This window comes from Ornithorhynchus anatinus, chromosome 12 (assembly GCF_004115215.2).
Source record: "Ornithorhynchus anatinus isolate Pmale09 chromosome 12, mOrnAna1.pri.v4, whole genome shotgun sequence".
Classification (NCBI taxonomy): Eukaryota; Metazoa; Chordata; class Mammalia; order Monotremata; family Ornithorhynchidae; genus Ornithorhynchus; species Ornithorhynchus anatinus.
In genome coordinates this window covers 57,698,855-57,718,420 of record NC_041739.1, presented here as the reverse complement: position 1 = coordinate 57,718,420, position 19,566 = coordinate 57,698,855, and the positions used below count along the sequence as shown (strand labels likewise).

General features: G+C 53.1%; 1 protein-coding gene across 1 annotated transcript in view; it reads right to left on the bottom strand.

The window, feature by feature from the left end:
* Nucleotides 1-19,566, bottom strand: part of DLC1 (DLC1 Rho GTPase activating protein) — a 139,867-nt gene that overhangs the window by 101,760 nt on the left and 18,541 nt on the right. The window contains exon 2 of the mRNA XM_029076548.2: nucleotides 17,459-18,209. Within this exon, the coding sequence (XP_028932381.1) occupies nucleotides 17,459-18,112 (654 nt within the window). The 5' untranslated portion in view covers nucleotides 18,113-18,209. The remainder of the gene's footprint in view (nucleotides 1-17,458; nucleotides 18,210-19,566) is intronic.

Below are 19,566 nucleotides of genomic sequence, written 5' to 3'. Positions count from 1 at the left end.
TCCTCCTTCCTCTAAATTTTTTACCCAAGACTTATCTGGGACCAGCCACATCCTTCAGGCCAGGAGAAAATAAGTAACTCAAACACTGAATATCGCATCAGTGGACTCTTTTCCATTCTCAGTGGACTCGTTTCTGGAAAGTTTCAGACGGTTCGACAGTTGGGACCCTCAGCCGGGGGAGCGAGAAAGAGGTTTTGTGAGCCTTTCAAGCAGGAATTTTTCTTCCAAAGGTCTCCCTTGTTTCTCAGAACACCGAGTTCATCTCTTTCCTCCTCCCCGCCACGGACATCCCCTGGCCGTTCAGGATAACAAGTCAGCTCAGGGAATGGTCCGCCGCGAGAAACCGAGAGGCAGCTTCGTTAGTCCCGGGCCCCGTCTGGAATTGACCGTCATGTGAGACTTCGGGGCCCGGGGGAAAGATGGTCCTGGGAGTCAGGAGACCTCGACTCTGATCCCACGCTCCTGCCCCTGGCCTGCTGGGTGACCTCGGTCACTCAACCCCTCTGGGCCCTCAGTTTCCTCATCTGTAAAACGGGAATGGGACATCTTCTCTCCCTACTTCTTTGATTGGGAGTCCCAGGTGACCTATCTGGATCTGATTAGCTCATCTCCACCCCTCACGTGTAGCACAGAGCTTGGCAGACAGGACTGGGCACGGGTCTGGGAGGCAGAAGGACCTGGGTCCCAATCCCGGCTCCGCCACATGTCTGCTGTGTGACCGTGGGCAAGTCACTTCACTTCTCTGGGCCTTAGTTCCCTCATCGGTAAAATGGGGATTAAGAGTGTGAGCCCCATGTGGGACAGGGCCTGTGTCCAACCTGGTTAGCTTATATCTTCCCCAGCGCTTAGTACAGTGCTTGACTCACAGTTAATCTGGTTATCTTGTTTCTACCCCAGGACTTAGAATAGTGTTTGGCACATAATAAGCACTCAAGTGTTCTTATTATTAATATAATAAATGCCATAATCATCATTGTCATCCGTATTAATATTAAAGCTGAAGGCTCTCCCGTTGCCCTTTTGGAATCTGGGGTGAACAGAGGTGGAAGGAAAAATTCATTCCATCTGGGAATCCCTAAATAGAACGGTGAGGTTCAGATAATTTGCGGCCGGCTCTATCCGGCGGTTTTGCTAAAAACCCAAAGCCCCGAGAGCGTGATGCTTTCCTGTGAGTAACATAACAGACCAGTCCCCTGATAATAGCGTTGGTATTTGTTAAGTGTTTACTGTGCGCCAGGCAGCGTACTAAGCGCTGGGTTGGATACAAGCCAGTCAGGTTGGACACAGTCCCTGTCCCATGTGGGGCTCACGATCTCAATCCCCAATTTCCAGATGAGGTAACTGAGGCACAGAGAAGCGAAGCGACTTGGCAAAGGTCCCACAGCAGACAAGGGGCGGAGCTGGGATTAGAACCCGTGACCTTCTGACTCCCTGTCCCCGTGCTCTATCTCCTACGCCATGCTGCTTTAACAGGAACTGGACTTTTTTCGGATTCCCAATTTTGTTCTCCGCCCTGTCCTCCACGGCTCACGTCCTCGTACCTTCGCATCACTAGCAAACTGACAGGCCGACATTTAGCCCCAGTCAGCTAGACGGACAGAGCCTTCCCTCCCTTCTCAGTTTCCCGGGAATCTCGGAGTCCCGAGAAGCTCCGTTCCCCAGATGGCCTTTCCCAGCCTCTCACTTTCTGGGACAGGAAGTCAAGGGGATTGACCTCTTCCGTTCGGCCTCCAGTGTCAAGAGGCGGCCCGGTCTGGAAGATTCTGTGCCGGCCTTGCCCGAGTTCTGGGTCAATCCTTCCCCCCTCCTCTTGGAGCACAGCCGTGAAACGGAGGCTGCTTTTCTCTTCAGGGGACACTGATTTCCGCCCTGCTCCTCTGGATTCCTGCAAGGATCCCAGGGAATTGACGCGTGTCCCTCGGCGGATTTTCCCCTCAGCCTCTGCTCGGCACAGGCTCCAGAGGGGCTATTGGAGAACCTAACAATAATAACAATGATGGAGTTTGTTAAGCTCTTACTAAGTGTCCAGCACCGGGGTGGATACAAGCTAATCAGATTGGACACAGTCCACGTCCCACATGGGGCTCACAGTCTTCATCCCCGTTTTACAGATGAGGACGCTGAGGCACAGAGAAATTAAGTGATTTGCCCGAGGTCACACAACCGACGAGTGGAGGGGCTGGGATTGGAACCCAGGTCCTTCTGACGCCCAGGCCCGTGCTCTAGCCGCTAGGCCATGCCGCTTCTCATAAACCTCTAGCTTTAATACTACTACTACTAACGAGAAGCGGCATGGCCTAGCGGAAAAGAGCACGGCTTTGGGAGCCAGAGGGATCGAGTTCTAATTTCGGCTCCCCCATTTCTCCTCTGGGTGACCTCGGAGAAGTCACTGAACATCTTTATGCCTCAATTCCCTCATCTGTAAAATGGGGATTCAATCCCTGTTCTCCCTCCTACTTAGATTTTGAGCCCCATGTGGGACCTGACTAACTTCTATCAACCGCAAGAGCTTAGTACAGCGCTTGGTACTATGTAAGTGTTTAACAAATGTTATGATTATTACTATTATCCCTAGCCTTGCTTCCAGAAGGCCTGGGAGCTCAGGGTCAGTCAAATAAAACTATTTATTGTGTGTCAGGCAAGAGCAAAGCAGGATTCGAAGCACTTGGGGGAGTCCAGCGTGATAGAAGAAACGCTTCTCCCTCACGGAGCTGATCACTGTCTGCCATTTAGGAGAGGAAAAAGAGGCGATGAAACTCTTGGTTTGCTATGTGAAGCCCGGCGAGAAAGGTTAATAATAATATAATAATAATAATCTAATCCCGGCTCCGCCACTTGTCTACTGTGGGATCTTGCACAAGTCACTTGTCTTCTCTGGGCCTCAGTTTACTCTTCTGTCAAAGGGGGATAAGTTCCTTCGAATCCCGGCTCTGCCACTTGTCAGCTGTGTGACTGTGGGCAGGTCACTTAACTTCTCTGTGCCTCAGTTACCTCATCTGTACAATGGGGATTGACTATGAGCCTCATGTGGGACAACCTGATTACCCTGGATCTACCCCAGCGCTTAGAACAGTGCTCTGCACATAGGAAGCGCTTAACAAATACCAACATTATTATTATTATTTATCTCTCTTTTTCTCTGCCGCCTCAAGTTTCAGCACATCTCTACTTGGATATCCCGCCCACACCTCAAACCTAACACGTCCAAAATAGAACTCCTTCTTTCCCACCCAAATCCAGTCCTCCCCATCAATCGATCAATGCATCAATTTGTATTTATTGAGCGCTCCGTACTGAGCACTGTGCTAAGCGATTGGGAGAGTGCAGTGCAACAGAAATAGCAGACACGTTCCCAGCACCATCACCCTCCCTGTTTCATAAGCCCATAACCTTGGCTTTACCCTTGCCTCAACTCTCTCAACCAACACACATATGCAATCTGTCAGCGAATCCCGTCGGTTCGACCTTCACAACATTGCTAAAATTCACCCTTTCCTCTCCGTCCAAACCGTGGCCACGTTAATGCGAGCACTTATCCCTTCCTGCCTTGATGACTGCGTCAGCCTCCTCGCTGACCTCTCTGCCTCCAGTCTCTCCCCACTCCATTCCACACTTCGCTCTGCTGCCGGGCTCGCTCTATCTACGAACCGTTCGGTCCGCGTTTCCTCACCGCTCAAGAGCTTCCGGCGGTGGCCCGACCACTTCGGCAACCAACAGAAGCTCCTTACCATCAGCTTTGAAGCACTCAATCATCTTGTCCCCTGCTATCTTACCTACCTATCTCCTACTCCAACTCAGCCTGCGCACTTCACTCCTCTAGTGCCAACCTACTCACTAAACCTCAATCTCAACTATCTCACCGCTGACCTCTCGCCGACATCCGACCTCTGGTCTGGAACGCCCTCCCTCTTCATATCCGACGTAGGATCACCCTCTCCACCTGAAAAACCTTATTAAAAGCACCAGGAGGCCTTCCCTAAGCCCTCATTTCCTCCTTTCCCACTCCCTTCTGCGTCACCCTGATTTACTGCCTTTATTCACCCCTCCCTCAGCCCCACAGCACTTACGTCCATATCCGTCATTTATTCGCTTAATGTCCGTGTCTCCTTCTAGACTTTTAGCTCACAGTGGGCAGGTGAAAAATGAAATTGTGGCATTTGTTAAGCGCTTACTACGTGCAAAGCGCTGTTCTAAGCGCTGGGGGATACAAGGTGATCAGGTTGTCCCACGTGGGGCTCACGGTCGTTGTTTTTTTTAATCCCCATTTGACAGATGAGGTAACTGAGGCCCAGAGAAGTTAAGTGACTTGCCCAAGGTCACACAGGCGACTAGCGGCGGAGCTGGGATTAGAACCCGAGACCTCTGACTCCCAAGCCTGCGCTCTTTCCACTGAGCCACGCTGCTTCTCAGAGTTAGTTCTACTAACTCTGCTGAATCGTATTCTCTCAAACCCTTAGTACTCCACCCAGAGCTCAATCAGTGCGATTGATTGATTGAGCTCCTTGTGGGCGGGGAATGTGTCTACCAAGTCTACTGAGGGTTTAGTACAGGGCTATTCATACCGTAAGTGCTCAATAAATATCACTGACTGTTTGGTTACTTACTGGGTACCCCCAGGGGAGCAGGTTTTGCATTCAATAATTGCAAAAGTAGAGCAGAAATAACAGGCAAGGACCTGCCAAGATATCAAATAGAGATGTCCAAATCTACAAAAGCACAGTTGGATATAGAGAGCCATACACTTGACTGCTGAGCTCGTTAAAAGCTTCTCGCTTCCCTGTCGACCTCCCCCTTCCCACTTCTACACTGTGAGCCTCTATGGGTCGGGTCAGTCTTTAATGAAGAATAACTGGGATATTCGTTAAGCACTTCCCAAGTGCCGGACACCGCTCTAAGCGCCGGGGTAGATTTAGGATCACCAGATAAGATACAAACCCTGTCCCGCGTGGGGCTCGCGGCCTAAGGGGAAGAACTGAAGATGGATCCCTGTTTCGGTGAGCCCCACGCGGGACTCGGTCCAACCTGATTTGCTTGTAATCACCCCAGCGCTTAGTAGAGTAAGCGCGTAACCAATACCACATTTATTATCGTTATTATTTTACGGATAAGGAAACCGAGGTCCAGGAAAGCGTCTCAGGCTCACTGTGTGCTCTCCATAGCGTCACACACCCAGTAGACGTTCTCAATAAACATCTGAAGGGCGATGGTGATTCCGTAATTGCCCAGTTCGGGGCAGGGGTGGACGGGAGAATGCTCCTCTAATTTCCCTCTTCTCTCCACCGGCTCCTCCTCTATCTCGCCCTGAGAGGAAGAACGAGCGAACGAATGAAAGGACGAATGTGTGAATGGTTCCAGCTGGGGAAAGAGGGATGCCAGGAGGAGGGGATGTAAGGATGAGTCATCCCGAGCTGGGCTTCCTTCAAAAGCTCCAGGGAAAAAGGGAAAAACCAAGGTGGTGCCCCAATCTGATAGGAAAAAAAGAAAAGGAAAGCAAGATGAAGCAGGAGGCAGAAGGGAGGAGAGGCGGGAAACTCAAGACACCTGCAAGGAAAACGCGGATAATTTTCCGTTCCGATTTCATTAGCCCCTGGAGATGTTCGGGGTACAACCTACTCGATGTCCTACCAGGATTTCATTCCATCGCATTTACTGACCGCTTACTGTGTGCAGAGCTCTGTACTAAGCGAATGGGAAAGTACTTGTTTTGATGTCTGTCTCCCCCCTTGTAGACGTGAGCCCGTTGTGGGCAGGGACTGTCTCTAGTTCTTGCTGAACTGTACTTCCCAAGTGCTTCGACAGTGCTCTGCGCACAGTAAGCGCTCAATAAATACCGCTGAATGAATGCATGAATAAACAGTGACATTCCCTATCAGCCTGATCTGGTGGAAAGAGCCCGGGCCTGGGAGTCAGAGGAACCGAGTTCTAATCTGCCACAGTCTGCCACTTTTCTGCTGGGTGACCCGGTGCACTTCATTTCTCTGTGCCTTAATTCCTTCAACTGCAAAAGAGGCATTCGGTACACATTCCCCGCCCACAACGAGCTCACAGTTTAGAGGGGGAGACAGACATTAATATATATTTATTTTATATATATATATAGATATATTCATATGGGGAAGCAGCGTGGCTCAGTGGAAAGAGCCTGGGCTTTGGGGTCAGAGGTCATGAGTTCGACTCACGGCTCTGCCACTTGTCAGCTGCGTGACTGAGGGCGAGTCACTTCACTTCTCTGGGCCTCAGTGACCTCATCTGTAAAATGGGGATTAAGACTGTGAGCCCCACGTGGGACATCCTGATTCCCCTGTCTCTACCCCAGCGCTTAGAACAGTGCTCTGCACATGTAAGTGCTTAACAAATACCAACATTATTATTATTACACTGTATCGTTGGCACACTAGTACAGGTCCACATGCTTTGCAGCGGGCAAGAGCGGCCGTCCTAGGGGGCAAAGAGCTTGGCCCAATCTCATGGATACCCACCGGCCGGGAAGCAGCCTCATTTTTAAGTGCTTACTATGTGGCAGTCACCATACTAAGCAACGGGGTAGGTAAAAGATAATCGGGTCGGACACTGTCCCTGGCCCACATGGGGCTCACAGTCTTAAACCCCGTTTTACAGATGAGGGAGCTGAGGCCCAGAGAAGTGAATAATAATAATAATAATGATGGTATTTAAGTGCTTACTATGTGCCAGGCACTGCACTAAGCGCTGGAATAATAACGATGGCATTTGATGACAGTGCAGTGCCAGGCACTGTACTAAACACTGGGATGGATACGAGCAGATTGAGTTGGACACAGTCCCTGTCCCATGTGGGCTTAGAGTTTCAATCCCCATTTTAAAGGATGAGGTAACAGAGGCCCAGAGAAGTGAAGTGACCTGTCCAAGATCACCCAGCAGACAAGTGGCGGAGTCAGAATTAGAACCCATTACCTTCTGATTTCCGGGCCTGTGCGCTTCCATGGGGAAGCAGCATGGCTCAGTGGAAAGAGCCTGGGCTTCGGAGTCAGAGGTCATGGGTTCGACTCCCGGCTCTGCCACTTGTCAGCTGTGTGACTGTGGGCGAGTCACTTCACTTCTCTGTGCCTCAGTTACCTCATCTGTAAAACGGGGACTAATCGTGAGCCTCACGTGGGACAACCCGATTACCCTGTATCTACCCCGGCGCTTAAAACAGTGCTCGGCACATAGTAAGCGCTTAACAAATACCAACATTATTATTATTATAATCCACCACACTGAAGTGACTTGCCTAAGGTCACACAGCAGAAAGGGAGCAGAGCCGGCATTAGAACGCCCGTCCTCCCGACTCCCAGGTCCGTGCTCTTTCCACTAGGCCATGCTGCTTTTCAGGACACAGTAAATGTACTTGGGACGAAGGGAAGGAAACCCACTGGTCTCCCCTCGGCAGGTGGGCCGGACGGTCTCCCGGGTCCCCTCGGTGACCGAGGGCGAGCCCGAGGCGTGCGGGGAATGTCCTGGGGAAGACGGCGCGTTGCTCTCCCCCCGGAAGCCCTCGTGGACTCTGCGGGTTCCCCCTAAGCTCCGCGGCCGGCGGCCCCACAGGAAGGTCCCGTGTGCGGGAAGATGGAAAGCTGTCAGCGTCCGTCCGGATGGGCAAGTACATATTTGCCCCAAGAGGCGGCCCCTGGACCCAGGAGATTGCCCCAGATGGCCACAGACAATTCCCTCCTTGCTCGCTTGGCCTCCGTCGGGCTTATTTTTAACTTTCCCAGGGAAATGTCGGGGGAGCTGGAGCGCCGACCTTTCACCTTCGGAATCTGGGTTTGATTCCAGACGACGGACCTCATGTTTCTCTCTCTCTCTCTGCGTTCTTTTTGTCACGGGTTTAGGCAGTGAAGCGTCTTTAATGGAGGAGGGTGGGATTCTTAGACCGGAAGCCCCCTGGGGGATTGGGACTGTCTCCGGCCTAGTTACAATAATAATTGTTATTATGGTATCTGTTAAGTGCTTACTGTGCGCAAGACACTGTACTAAGCGCCGGGGTGGACACAGTCCCTGTCCCAAGTGGGGCTCACGGTCCCCATCCCCATTTTATAGACGAGCTAACGGAGGCCCAGAGAAGCGACTGGCCCAAGTTCACACAGCAGACAAGTGAGGGAGCTGGGATTAGAATAGTAATTATGATATTGGTTAAGCGCTTACTCCGTGCCAGGCACCGTACTAAGCAAATCGGGTTGGACACAGTCGCCGTCTCAAGTGGGACTCACAGTCTCCATCCCCATTTTACAGATGAGGGAACTAAGGCCCAGAGAAGCGAAGTCCCTGGCCCAAGGTCACACGGCAAAGTGGCGGGGTCGGGATTAGAAGCCACGACCTTCTCATTCCCAGGCCCGGGCTCTATCCACTAGGCCATGATGCTTCTCTTATCTTGTACCTACCTCATCACTCGGCACAGTGCCTGACACCTAGAAAAGGCGTAAATAGCACAATTATTATTATCATCTCCTCACCCGGAGGGTATAACACTAGTCTGGGTTTATGAAAGTACCTTGGGCTACCTACTTAGGCCGTGAGCCCCATGAGCCCCGTACTTTGGGCTCGTACCTTTTTTTTTTTTAAAAAAATAAAAAAGAGCAAGTGGCAATAAGCGTCTCAAATACGCCTGGCCTCACTTTTAGCTCTTTCTCACAGCCACCCGTAACCCTTCGATAACTATCAACTTACACACTGCCCCATTCAAGAGCTCCGTCCTGCCACGGGTCGGTCAGTCGACGGTGCTTACCGAGCGCTTGCCGTGGGCTGACCACTGTTCTGAGCGCTTGGGAGAATACGATACCGAAGAGTAGTTTGACGTCATCTTTCTCTTCCCTTCTTCCCATCTGAAAAATGATTTCAGTGCCTCCCCAGTGAGCTCCTAAAATGAGCTCCTAGAGGGCAGGGATGGGGTCCCCTAACTCGTCCCTCATCTGCAAAATGGGCGTTCAGTACCTGTTCTCCTCCCCCTTCGACTGCGTGCCCCTTGTGGGAGAAGCAGCGTGGCTTAGCGGGAAGCGCGCGGGCTTGGGAGTCAGAGGTCGTGGGTTCTAATCCCAGCTCCTCCACTTGTCAGCTGTGTGACGTGGGGCAAGTCCCTTCACTTCTCTGTGCCTCAGTGACCTCATCCGTCAAATGGGGATTAAGACGGTGAGCCCCATGTGGGACGACCTGATTACCTTCTATCCTCCCCCAGCGCTTAGAACAGAGCTTGGCGCATAGTAAGCGCTTAACAAATACCATCATCATCATCAAGGACTCATCCAACCTGATTATCTTGCATCTACTCCAGCGATCAGCAGTAGGCTTGGCACATAATAAGGGATTAACAGAATATCACATTATCAGTATAATGACTGTCCTCTCCCATTTTAGAATAATAATAATAATAATAATGTTGGTATTTGTTAAGCGCTTCCTATGTGCAGAGCACTGTTCTAAGCGCTGGGGTAGAGACAGGGGAATCAGGTTGTCCCACGTGGGGCTCACAGTCTTAATCCCCATTTTACAGAAGAGGGAACTGAGGCCCAGAGAAGTGAAGTGTCTTGCCCACGGTCACACAGCTGACAAGGGGCAGAGCCGGGATTCGAACCCATGACCTCTGATTCCAAAGCACAATGCCCTGTGCACAGTAGGTGTTCACTCAAGTGTTATGGATCCTTTGATTGTAAAGGAGATTTCAACAGGGAAGGGGAATCATTAGCTAGCTTCGCTTTCCACACGTCTCTCTCCTAGATCAGGGGACTAGATTATAATAATATTAATGTTGGTATTTGTTAAGCGCTTACTACGTGCAGAGCACTGTTCTAAGCGCTGGGGGAGATACAGGGTCATCAGGCTGTCCCACGTGAGGCTCACAGTCTTAATCCCCAGTTTACAGATGAGGTCACTGAAGCACAGAGAAGTGAAGTGACTCGCCCACTGTCACACGGCTGACGAGTGGCGGAGCCGGGATTCGAACCCATGATTCCTGACTCCCAAGCCCGTGCTCTTTCCACTGAGCCACGCTGCTTCGATTATGTCGAAGGTCAGGGGGAGTAATTTCTGAGTGCCTTTTAGTCCCAGGCGTGGGACCCAAGCTCTAGTAAGGTCTCTGAAGAGAAATGCGTTTATTTCCTTTTTAGGCAGCTCAGAGTCAGCTGGTGCCCTGCTTTTTTCCCCCTTTTTTTATGGTATTTGTTAAGCACTTACTATGTTCCAGGCTCTGTACTAAGCGCTGAGACGGATACAAGTGAATCACTTTGGACGCCGTCTCCGTCCCACACGGGGCTCACAGTCTTCATCCCGAGCTCACACAGCAGACAAGCGCCGGAGTCAGGATTAGAACCCAGGTCCTCCCGACTCCCAGGCCCGGGGCTCTAGCCACTAGGCCACGCCGCTTCTCGGCGGCTTCCTGCTTGACACGCACCAGTCATTTTTCACCTCTTGGTTTCGCAGTCTAGACGGAATTGTCAAGCCTCGAAAATTTTCGGCTTCGCTTGGTCACAAAAATATGTCGAAGTGAAATTTGCATAAAGGTTATTCCGACTAAATGGTCCTGGAGGCGAGCCCGCCCTCCCCCCCCCCCAGCCCCACCCCATCACGCTTCCCCCCGTCCCTCCCACAGTTCCCGAAATGACCGTGCTCTGGGCTGAACTTGTTTGAAATACTTCGGGGATTGTTTGAAATCCATCATACTTCAGTCCAAACAGAGTCGATGTCTGTGGGAAAGCACTTTGTAGCCTCCAAGTGGACAGAGAAAATATTTAGGGTAAAATGTTGTGTAAATCACGCGGAAAAATGACACGCTGATCCAATTACCTGAAAATCTACGCACCGGCCAGCACACGGGAGGTGTTCGCAAGCCGACCGCATCCCGGACGGAGCTCGGGGAACGCGGGCCGCCCCGTTTGACGCTCCCCTGCGCCCGGGCTTCCGTGGGAGCAGGGGTAGGGGAGAATCGATTCTCCACGCTGAGCGCGGCAGAGACCTCTGAGTCCTCTCCGAAATGGAAGGACACAACGGCTCCCTTCATCTGTCTCAGAAAGGCCTAATGTCAGGGTCGCGTTTCACGTGGCTGTCGGCCGACGGTTGCCGATGACTCTGAAATTTCGGCGGTCGGGGGAGGATAACGTGCAAGCCGGCAAATTCTCTGCGGTCCCGGTACCCGGGACGCCCGGGAGGACTGGACGCTCCACGTGATCCCAGCCCCATCCCCGTTTCAGGGGGTTCGCGGCCCCTCCCTCCCGTTGTCGGTGAGGGCCGGGACAAGTCCCCCGGGCAGGGGTGGGGAAGCGGCGTGGCCCGGTGGACAGAGCCGGGCCCGGGAGTCAGGAGGACTTGGGTTCTAATCCCGGCTCTACCTCTTTGCTGTGAGACCTTGGGTAAGTCACTTCACCGCTCTGGGCCTCAGTTCCCTCATCTGTAAAATGGGGATTACGACTGTGAGCTCCGTGAGGGACGGGGATTGTGCCTAACCTGAACAGCTTGTATCTACCCCAGCGCTTAGAAGAGCGTGTGGCCCATAGATTTGCACACTACGGATACCATAAAAGAACCCCCAACTCTTCCACCTCTCCTTCCTCCCGACCACCTGCGGAGAGCCGTAGCGGGGCCAACTGTCTTAACCGTGGCGTGCGTTCGTCGCTTACTACGTGCCACGCACCGTGCACTAGGTGCTGGGTTCGATACGAGATGAGCAGATCCGATCCTCCGTTTGCCGCTTGCCTCCCCGCCCCCCCCCCCCGCCCCCTCCGCAAAGGTAACTGTGAATTTCTCCCTTGGACCGCAGAGCCGAGTCGCCCCCGAAGCCCGTCCCTCTGGGGACCGGCGACCCTCGACCCGACAGGCCGGCCTGGGCCGGCCTCACTCCTGGCCCAGATGGGCCGCATGAGGGTTGGAGGAGGGGGAGCACTCCCACTCCCAAATGAGGAAAGCGGGAGAGAATTCACTGACTCTCCCGGCCGTGGCCGAGGGTCAGAACATTGCGGCCCGGCCTCCCGTGACCTCGGCCGGCTCACTCGGTCCAGGACGGCTCTAGATGGGGCCTGCCAGGAGAGTCCCACGTGCTGGACTCTTGAGGACGGTCTCGGGGGGTGGGGTCCGAGAAGGACAGGTCGGGGTGGAGGGGGCGGTGGCGGAGGAAGTCGATCGGTCTGAGTTCAAATCTTCCCAAGGAGAGTTACCCTTCTGGGGCAAAATGGGGAGAGGAGCCCTTTCTCTGCCTCCCTCTTAGACTCTGAGCCTCCTGTGGGATGGGGATGGTGACCCACCTGATTACCCCAGTGCCCTCCACGGTGTTTCGGCATACCGTAAACCCAAAACGAGCACCACGGTTATTAAATCGAAGGCAAGCTGCATCCGGCTCAGCGGAAAGAGCACGGGCTTTGGAGTCAGAGGTCAGGGGTTCGAATCCCCGCTCCGCCACTTGTCAGCTGTGTGACTGTGGGCGAGTCACTTCACTTCTCTGGGCCTCAGTTGCCTCATCTGTAAAATGGGGATTAAGACAGTGAGCCCCACGTGGGACAACCTGATGCCCCTGTGTCTACCCCAGCGCTTAGAACGGTGCTCGGCACATAGTGAGCGCTTAACAAACACCGACATTATTATTATTATTATTATCACGCGAGGATAACCTCACAGGGCACTTCACCATCAAGCAATCGATCGATCTTGTCTACCGAGTGCTTACCGCGTGCAGGGCACTGAACTAAAAACACCTGGGAGAGTACACACGGCAACCTGAGCGCTTTTCCTACCCCAACAAGCTTACGATCTAAAGGGGGAGGCAGACATTAATATAAATGAATCACAGATTTGGACATATAAGTGCCGTGGGGTTGAGGGAGGGGGTGGCGATAAAAGGGAGCACCGAAGAAGGGAGTGGGAAAAGAAGAAATGAGGGCTTACTCAGGGAAGGCCTCTTGGAGGAGTCGCGCCTTCAATAAGGTTTTGAAGTTGGGGAGGGTGATGGTCAGTCAGATATGAAGAGGGAAGGCATTCCAGGCCGGGGGAAAGACGCGGTCGACGGAGAGACAGATGATAGAGTGAATAGGTTGGCGTTAGAGGGCCGAAGTGTGCGGGCTGGGTTGGAGTAGGAGAGTGGTGAGGTAGAAGGGAGCAAGGCTATCAAGGCCTTTAAAGCCGATGGTGAGGAATTTCTGTTTAATGTGGAAGTGAAAACCCTACTGTACCATATTCCTCTAAACTGTAAGCTCCCCCTGGACTCTTAGCTTGTACTAGGCAGAAAATCTGTCTGTTATACTGTTATCCTGGATTCTCCCAAGAGATGAACACAGTTCTCCGCACACAGTAAGGGCTCAATAAATACGACCGACGGATCGACTGATATCGGTGGGACTGTTACGGTCTCTACGGAACGTAGGTGGCTCAGAACCCCAGCCGCGGAAGAGAAGCACAAATGTAAAGGGAAATATCGCTCGCTCATGGGTTTTCCTCTACCTCGAGGGTTGCCAAGACCAGTGAGCTGCATGTCCCTGTTATGCTGTTGTATCGTACTCACCCCAGCGCTCAGTAGAGTACTCTGCACCCAGCATGCGCTCAATAAACATGACTGACTGACCGGGAAGACCTCTTGGAGGAGTAAGGACTTTGAAATGCGGAAGGGGGAGTGGAACTGACGGTGGGATTTGAGGCCTCCCGTCTCCCAGAAAACGGATCACCGACTTTTGGGGTCCAAAGCCTCCTCTTGGCCTATACGGTCCCGGGGCAAAACCCTGGAGGACCAAGGGGGCCGGAATCCCAGCACGGCGGACGGACATTCCGTCACCGATTCGGCCTCAGGAGCCCGCCACGCAGCAGACTCGCTTCTGACGCACCACGGACCGGGCTGGTTAGCGAAACCCGAGCTTATGGGAACCAGATTGCTCGGCCACAGGGAACAGCAACGAGCCAGCACGTCACGTGACAGGCGGAGGTCATGATTTACCCGGGGAGAGAGAGGTGGACAGAAGAGGGAAAGAAAAAGGGAAGGGGAGAGAGAAGGAGAGAGAAACGGAAAGAGGGAAAGAAGAATGGAGAGGCAGAGAATCAGAAAGAGAGGAGGAGACAGAGAGAGATGGAGAAAGAGAGCGCCTAAGGAAAGATCTGGGGGGAAAAAGATTCCGCTTCACCACTGCAAGAGCTGGCCAGGATTTCTTAACGCTGGCAAGGGTCTTGGATCCGGCCTCTATTTCCACACAAGAACCCAGATGGGAAGGGACTAGGCGAGTCTGCAATAACGGTCGTTCCCCAGAGAGCCTGGCTCTACCCCTCGGACTTTAGAAAATACTTTGAGGTGTTTCTCTCCAGAGGATGTGTCTCGAATTTCCATTCTCCGAGGGGAGAACGGGCAGAGTCCATCCTTATGACTGAGGCTGATGAACAAAACCACTGGAGAAGCAGCGTGGCCGAATGGAAAGAGCAAGGGCCTGGGAGTCAGAGGATCTGGGTTCTAATTCCGGCTCTGTCGACTGTCTGCTGCGTGACCCTGAGCGAGTCGCCGGACTTCTACGTGCCTCAGTGTCCTCTTGGATAAAATGGGGATTAACGCTGTTAGCCCCAAGTGGGACGTGGACTCTGACCAATCTGATTAACTTGTATTTTCCCCAGGGCCAAGTACAGTTCCTGACACATAGTAAGCGCTTAACTTATACCATAAAAAGTCACTTGACTTCTCTGTGCCTTAGTTTCCTCATCTGTAAAATGGGGATTAAGACCATGAGCCCCAAGTGAGACACAGACCGTGTCCAACTTAATTAGCTTGTATCTATCCTAGATTTGAGTACGGTGCCTGCCACATATTAAGCGCTTAACATATACCATAAAAAGTCACTTAACTTCTCTGAGCCTCAGTTACTTCATCTGTAAAATGGGGATTAAGACTGTGAGCCCCCAGTGGGACATGGACTGTGTCCAACTTGGTTAATTTGTATCTAGCCCAGGGCTCAGTCCAGTGCCTGGCACACAGTAAGCACTTAACAGATACCCTTCAAAAAATTTAAAAAAAGATCCTGGAATTCTGTAAGACAAGAGCGTGTTCCTTGGGGTCGATTTCTCAGGACCCTCCTTCCCTCCCCCAGGCAGCCCGGCGGTGAAAACGCTGAGGTACTCGCGCCGCTCCAGAATCCTCTCTTCCCCCCTCTGAGACGCCGGCAGAGAATTCAGACACCCACAGGGTCTCCCCACGGCTGGCTCCTTTCCCCGGCCTCCTGCGGCCCCCCTTTGGGGGCGGGCGGATCCGGGTCAGGGGAACCGAAAACGGGGAATAGCCGGGCCGGGCTGAGGGAGCCAGGAGACGTTTCCAAACCACCGCTCATACCAACGTCCCACCGCCGGCTTACACGACGTAATTAAAGCTGTGCCGGCCCGATGAAAGGTAGGGATGAGTTTTCTCTTTCGGAAAAAGGGAGGGGCGCAGGGAGGCGACGCTCAGATTCCAAGCGGAGAGCTTCCGGTGCTCCAAAAATGCGGTCGGGGGAGAGGAAGGGGGCCATTCAGATCTGGGGCAAAAATATGCTGCAGGTTACGGCTACTTCTAAGTGAGCTCTTGCCTTCCATTCCATCGAGTTGAGACTGATCTCGCGATTAGATCCCCAAAGCGGTACTGAGGGTGAGACACCAACCCCGGGAAGGAAGCCAGACCAGCGAGAAAAAACGTGGCCTAGTGGAAAGAGCACGGGCCTGGGAGTCAGAGGACCTGGGTTCCAATCCCAGCAGAGCCAACTGCTTGTTGTGGGCAAGACATCTAACTTCTCTGTGCCTCAGTTCTACCGTTCCCCCTCCTCCTCAGACCGTGAGCCCCATGTGGGACAGGGACGATGTCCAACCCAATTGACTTGCATCTACCCCATTGCATAGAACAGCGTTTGACACATAGTTAGCGCTTAACGAATGCCATAAGACAAACCGGCAAGAGCCCGGAGCCCGGCTTCTAATCCCACATTTGACTAAGGTCCGCTGGGGGGCTTTGGGCAGGTCACTTAACCTCTCTGGGCCTCGGTTGCAGATTCCTCAACTGTGACATGGGAAGAAGATATCCACTCTCCTGATCTCTTAAATTGCGAGTGATTTGTGTGGGCTAAAACCTGGAGCAGCGAGGCTTAATGGAAAGAGCATGGCCTCGGGAGTCAGAGGTCGTGGGTTCTAATCTGGCCGCTGCCACTTGTCAGCTGTGTGACTTTGGGCAAGTCACTTGATTTCTCTGGGCCTCAGTTACCTCATCTGTAAAATGGGGACGAAGCCTGTGAGCCCCACGTGGGACAGTCTGATGTCCTTGTATCTACTTCAACGCTTAAAACAGAGCTTGGCACATAGTAAGCGCTTAACGAATACCACCATTATTATTATTATGATCTTACGGAGCCCCACGGCACTTATGTACCTGTCTTCAAATCCTATATTATAAAATACTTATTTATTCATATTAATGTCTGTCTCCCCACCTCTAAACTTCAGGCTCATTATGGATAGGGAAAATGCCTAATTCTGCTGTTTAGTACTCTCCCAAATGCTTAGTACAGTGCTCTGCACATAGCGAACACTCAATAAATACCATTTATTGATTGATCGTTCCCCTTTGGCTTGCTTTTCTTCCATCTATGAATTATTTTGTGTCTGTCTTTCGCACTACACCGTAAGCTCCTCGAGACAAGGGTCACGGTCTTTAAATCTAGCATGCTCTCTGAAGGGCTTAGCATGGTGCTCTGCGTATAGCAAATGCTCGGGGAATATTACTGATGGACCGAAAGGAGTAGAGGTGAGATAATTGGATCGGACACAGTCCCTGTTCCTCCTGGGGTTCACCAGCTAGGAGGGAAGGAGTTAGCAACTGTCTTATACCCATTTTACAGGTGACACAGTTGAGGCCCCAGGGCGGTTCAGCAGCTTGCCCAAGGTCACCCAACAGGCCAGTGACAGGGCCTAGGTCTCCTCACTTCTAAATCCTTGGTCTCTCCCTTACGCTCTGCTGCCTCTCGGCTGAAACCTGAAACCCAGAAGAGTTGTTGCGAGTTGCCTAAATTGCATTAGAATTCTCTCGGAGAAGCGGCGTGGCTCGGTGGAAAGAGCCCGGGCCTGGGAGTCAGAAGGACCCGAATTCTAATCCCGGCTCCGTCACACGTCTGCTGTGTGACCTTGGGCAAGTCACTTCACTTCTCTGGGCCTCAGTTACCTCATCTGTAAAATGGGGATTAAGACTGTGAGCCCCTTGTGGGACAGGGATTTAACCAGATTAGTTTGCATCTACCCCACTCCTTAGGACAGTACTTGGCACGTAGAAAGCGCTTAACAAGCATAGTCGCTATTATTATTATGAGTTTTCCATAGCGCTCATGGAAGGGAATCTTATAAAAGGACTCTTGGAGGGAGAGACCCCCTCCCCACCCCCCACCGGACATCTTCCTCGACTCCGACCAGGCCAGAGCCGGCTGAGAAGGCTGCCGTGAGAGAGAGAGAGAGACGCGCCAACGAGCCGGTGGCCTACCTTCCTCTTGCGCAGCCTCACGGGGCCGTGGGCCGGCTCCAGGCCGGGCCCGCCCTCCCCGTCGCCGACCTCGGCCACGTGCCCGTCCGGAGGGCCCGCTCGCCCGTCTAGGAAGCCGCTCTCGTCCAGACCGTTCCCGGGTGACGTCCTGGTGCCGGAGGGGGCCGAGGGGAGCCCCCCGAGGCTGGGCTCGGGGGCCTCTACGGCCCGGCGTCCGGTCTTCACGTCAGGCCGAGCCCTTGAGGCCTCGGGGTTCCCGCTCGGGGGCCCTGGCGGAGACGCCCGGTTCGCTTCCACGCCCACATCCTCCACTGGGGGTGGCCCGACGTCCGGTCCGGGCTCCGGCCCGTCCTCCCCGTCGGACACGTGGACCAGCGTCTCCGTGCTGGCCTCCAGGCCTCCGGCCTGGTCGCGGCCGCCGAGGTCCTGGGGTCCGTCCACACCCTTGGGGCCCCGGCGGGGCTGGTCCGGCAGGGAGGAGCACCTCTCCCGGCAGTCCGCCCGTGGGGCCCCGTCCCCGTCCATGGCGGCCAGCGCCCGGTCGGCTACGAGCCCATGGTGGCAGCCGGCCGCGTAGTCGTCCGGATTGAATGGCGGGCCCATGCCCTGGGTCACATGCTCCTCCCAGCTTCTCTTCCGGACGGCCAGAGACATGTCATCGTCCTCCGGGACCGGAGCGGGCGGATGGTTCCGGAGCGAGGCGGCCCGGCGCGGGGGGCCGGGGGCGAGGGACGCGTCCTCGCCTCAGCATCTGGAAGGGAGAAGGAATGATGAGAGGGATCAATTGTTCGGCCTTCACTGTGTGCCAAGCGCTGCATGTGCGTGTGGGAATGGTATTTGTTAAACGCTTCATAAGTGTCAGTGTTCTAAGCATTGGGTAATAATAATAATATTGGTATTTGTTAAGCGCTTACTATGTGCAGAGCACTGTTCTAAGCGCTTGGGGAGATACGGGGTAATCAGGTCGTCCCACGTGAGGCTCACAGTTAATCCCCATTTTACAGATGAGGTAACTGAGGCACAGAGAAGTTGTGACTTGCCCACAGCCCCACAGCTGACAAATGGCAGAGCCGGGAGTCGAACCCATGACCTCTGACTCCGAAGCCCAGGCTCTTTCCACTGAGCCACGGCGACTTCATTCATTCAAATGTTTTGAGTGCTTACCGTGTGCAGAGCACTGTAATAAACGCTTGGGAGAGTATAACATAACAGTAAACAGACACGCTCCCCGCCCACAATGAGCTTACGGCCTAGAGAAGCAGCGTGGCTTAGTGGAAAGAGCACGAGCTCGGCAGTCAGAGGACGTGGGTTCTAATCCCAGCTCCGCCATTTGTCTGCTGTGTGACCGTGGGCAAGGCACTTAACTTCTCTGTGCCTCAGTTGCCTCATCTGGAAAATGGGCATTAAGACTGTGAGCCCCATGTGGGACACCCCGATTACCTTGTATCTACCCCAGCGCTTTGAACGGTGCTTGGTACATAGTAAGCGCTTAACAAATACCATCATTTTTAATTAGCAATTATTATTAGAGGTTACAAGATAGAGTCTACAGGTTAATTAGTTCGGACACAGTTCCTGTCCCACATATGACTCACAGTCTAGGAGGGAGAATAGGGTTTTCCACTTTGCACATAAGGGAGCTGAGACACAGAGAAGTGAAGTGATTTGCCCACGGTCACTCAGCAAGCAGTGACAGAGCCGGGATTAGATGCCAGGTCCTTCTGATCCCCAGATTTGGGTCCTCTCCACTCGACCACGCTGCTTCACTGTGCTGAGCACTGGGGCAGATACAAGCCAATCAGAGAGGGCACAATCCCTCGCCCACTCAGGGTCCACGGTCAAAGTCAGAGAGAGAGCGAGAACTTAATTCTCTTGACAGATGAAAGAACGGAGGCATCAGAAAAGTTAAGTGACTTGACCAAGGTCACCCCGCAGGGAAGTGGCCACTTGCTGAAGAGGTCCTTCCAAGGGAACACTAAATTGATCATAATAATATTAGTAATAATGGTGGTACCTGTAAATCGCTTGCTATGTGTAAAGCGCTGTCCTAAGTGCTGGGGTAGATGCGAGATTATCAGGTCCCTTAGGGGAATCACATTGTAAGTAGG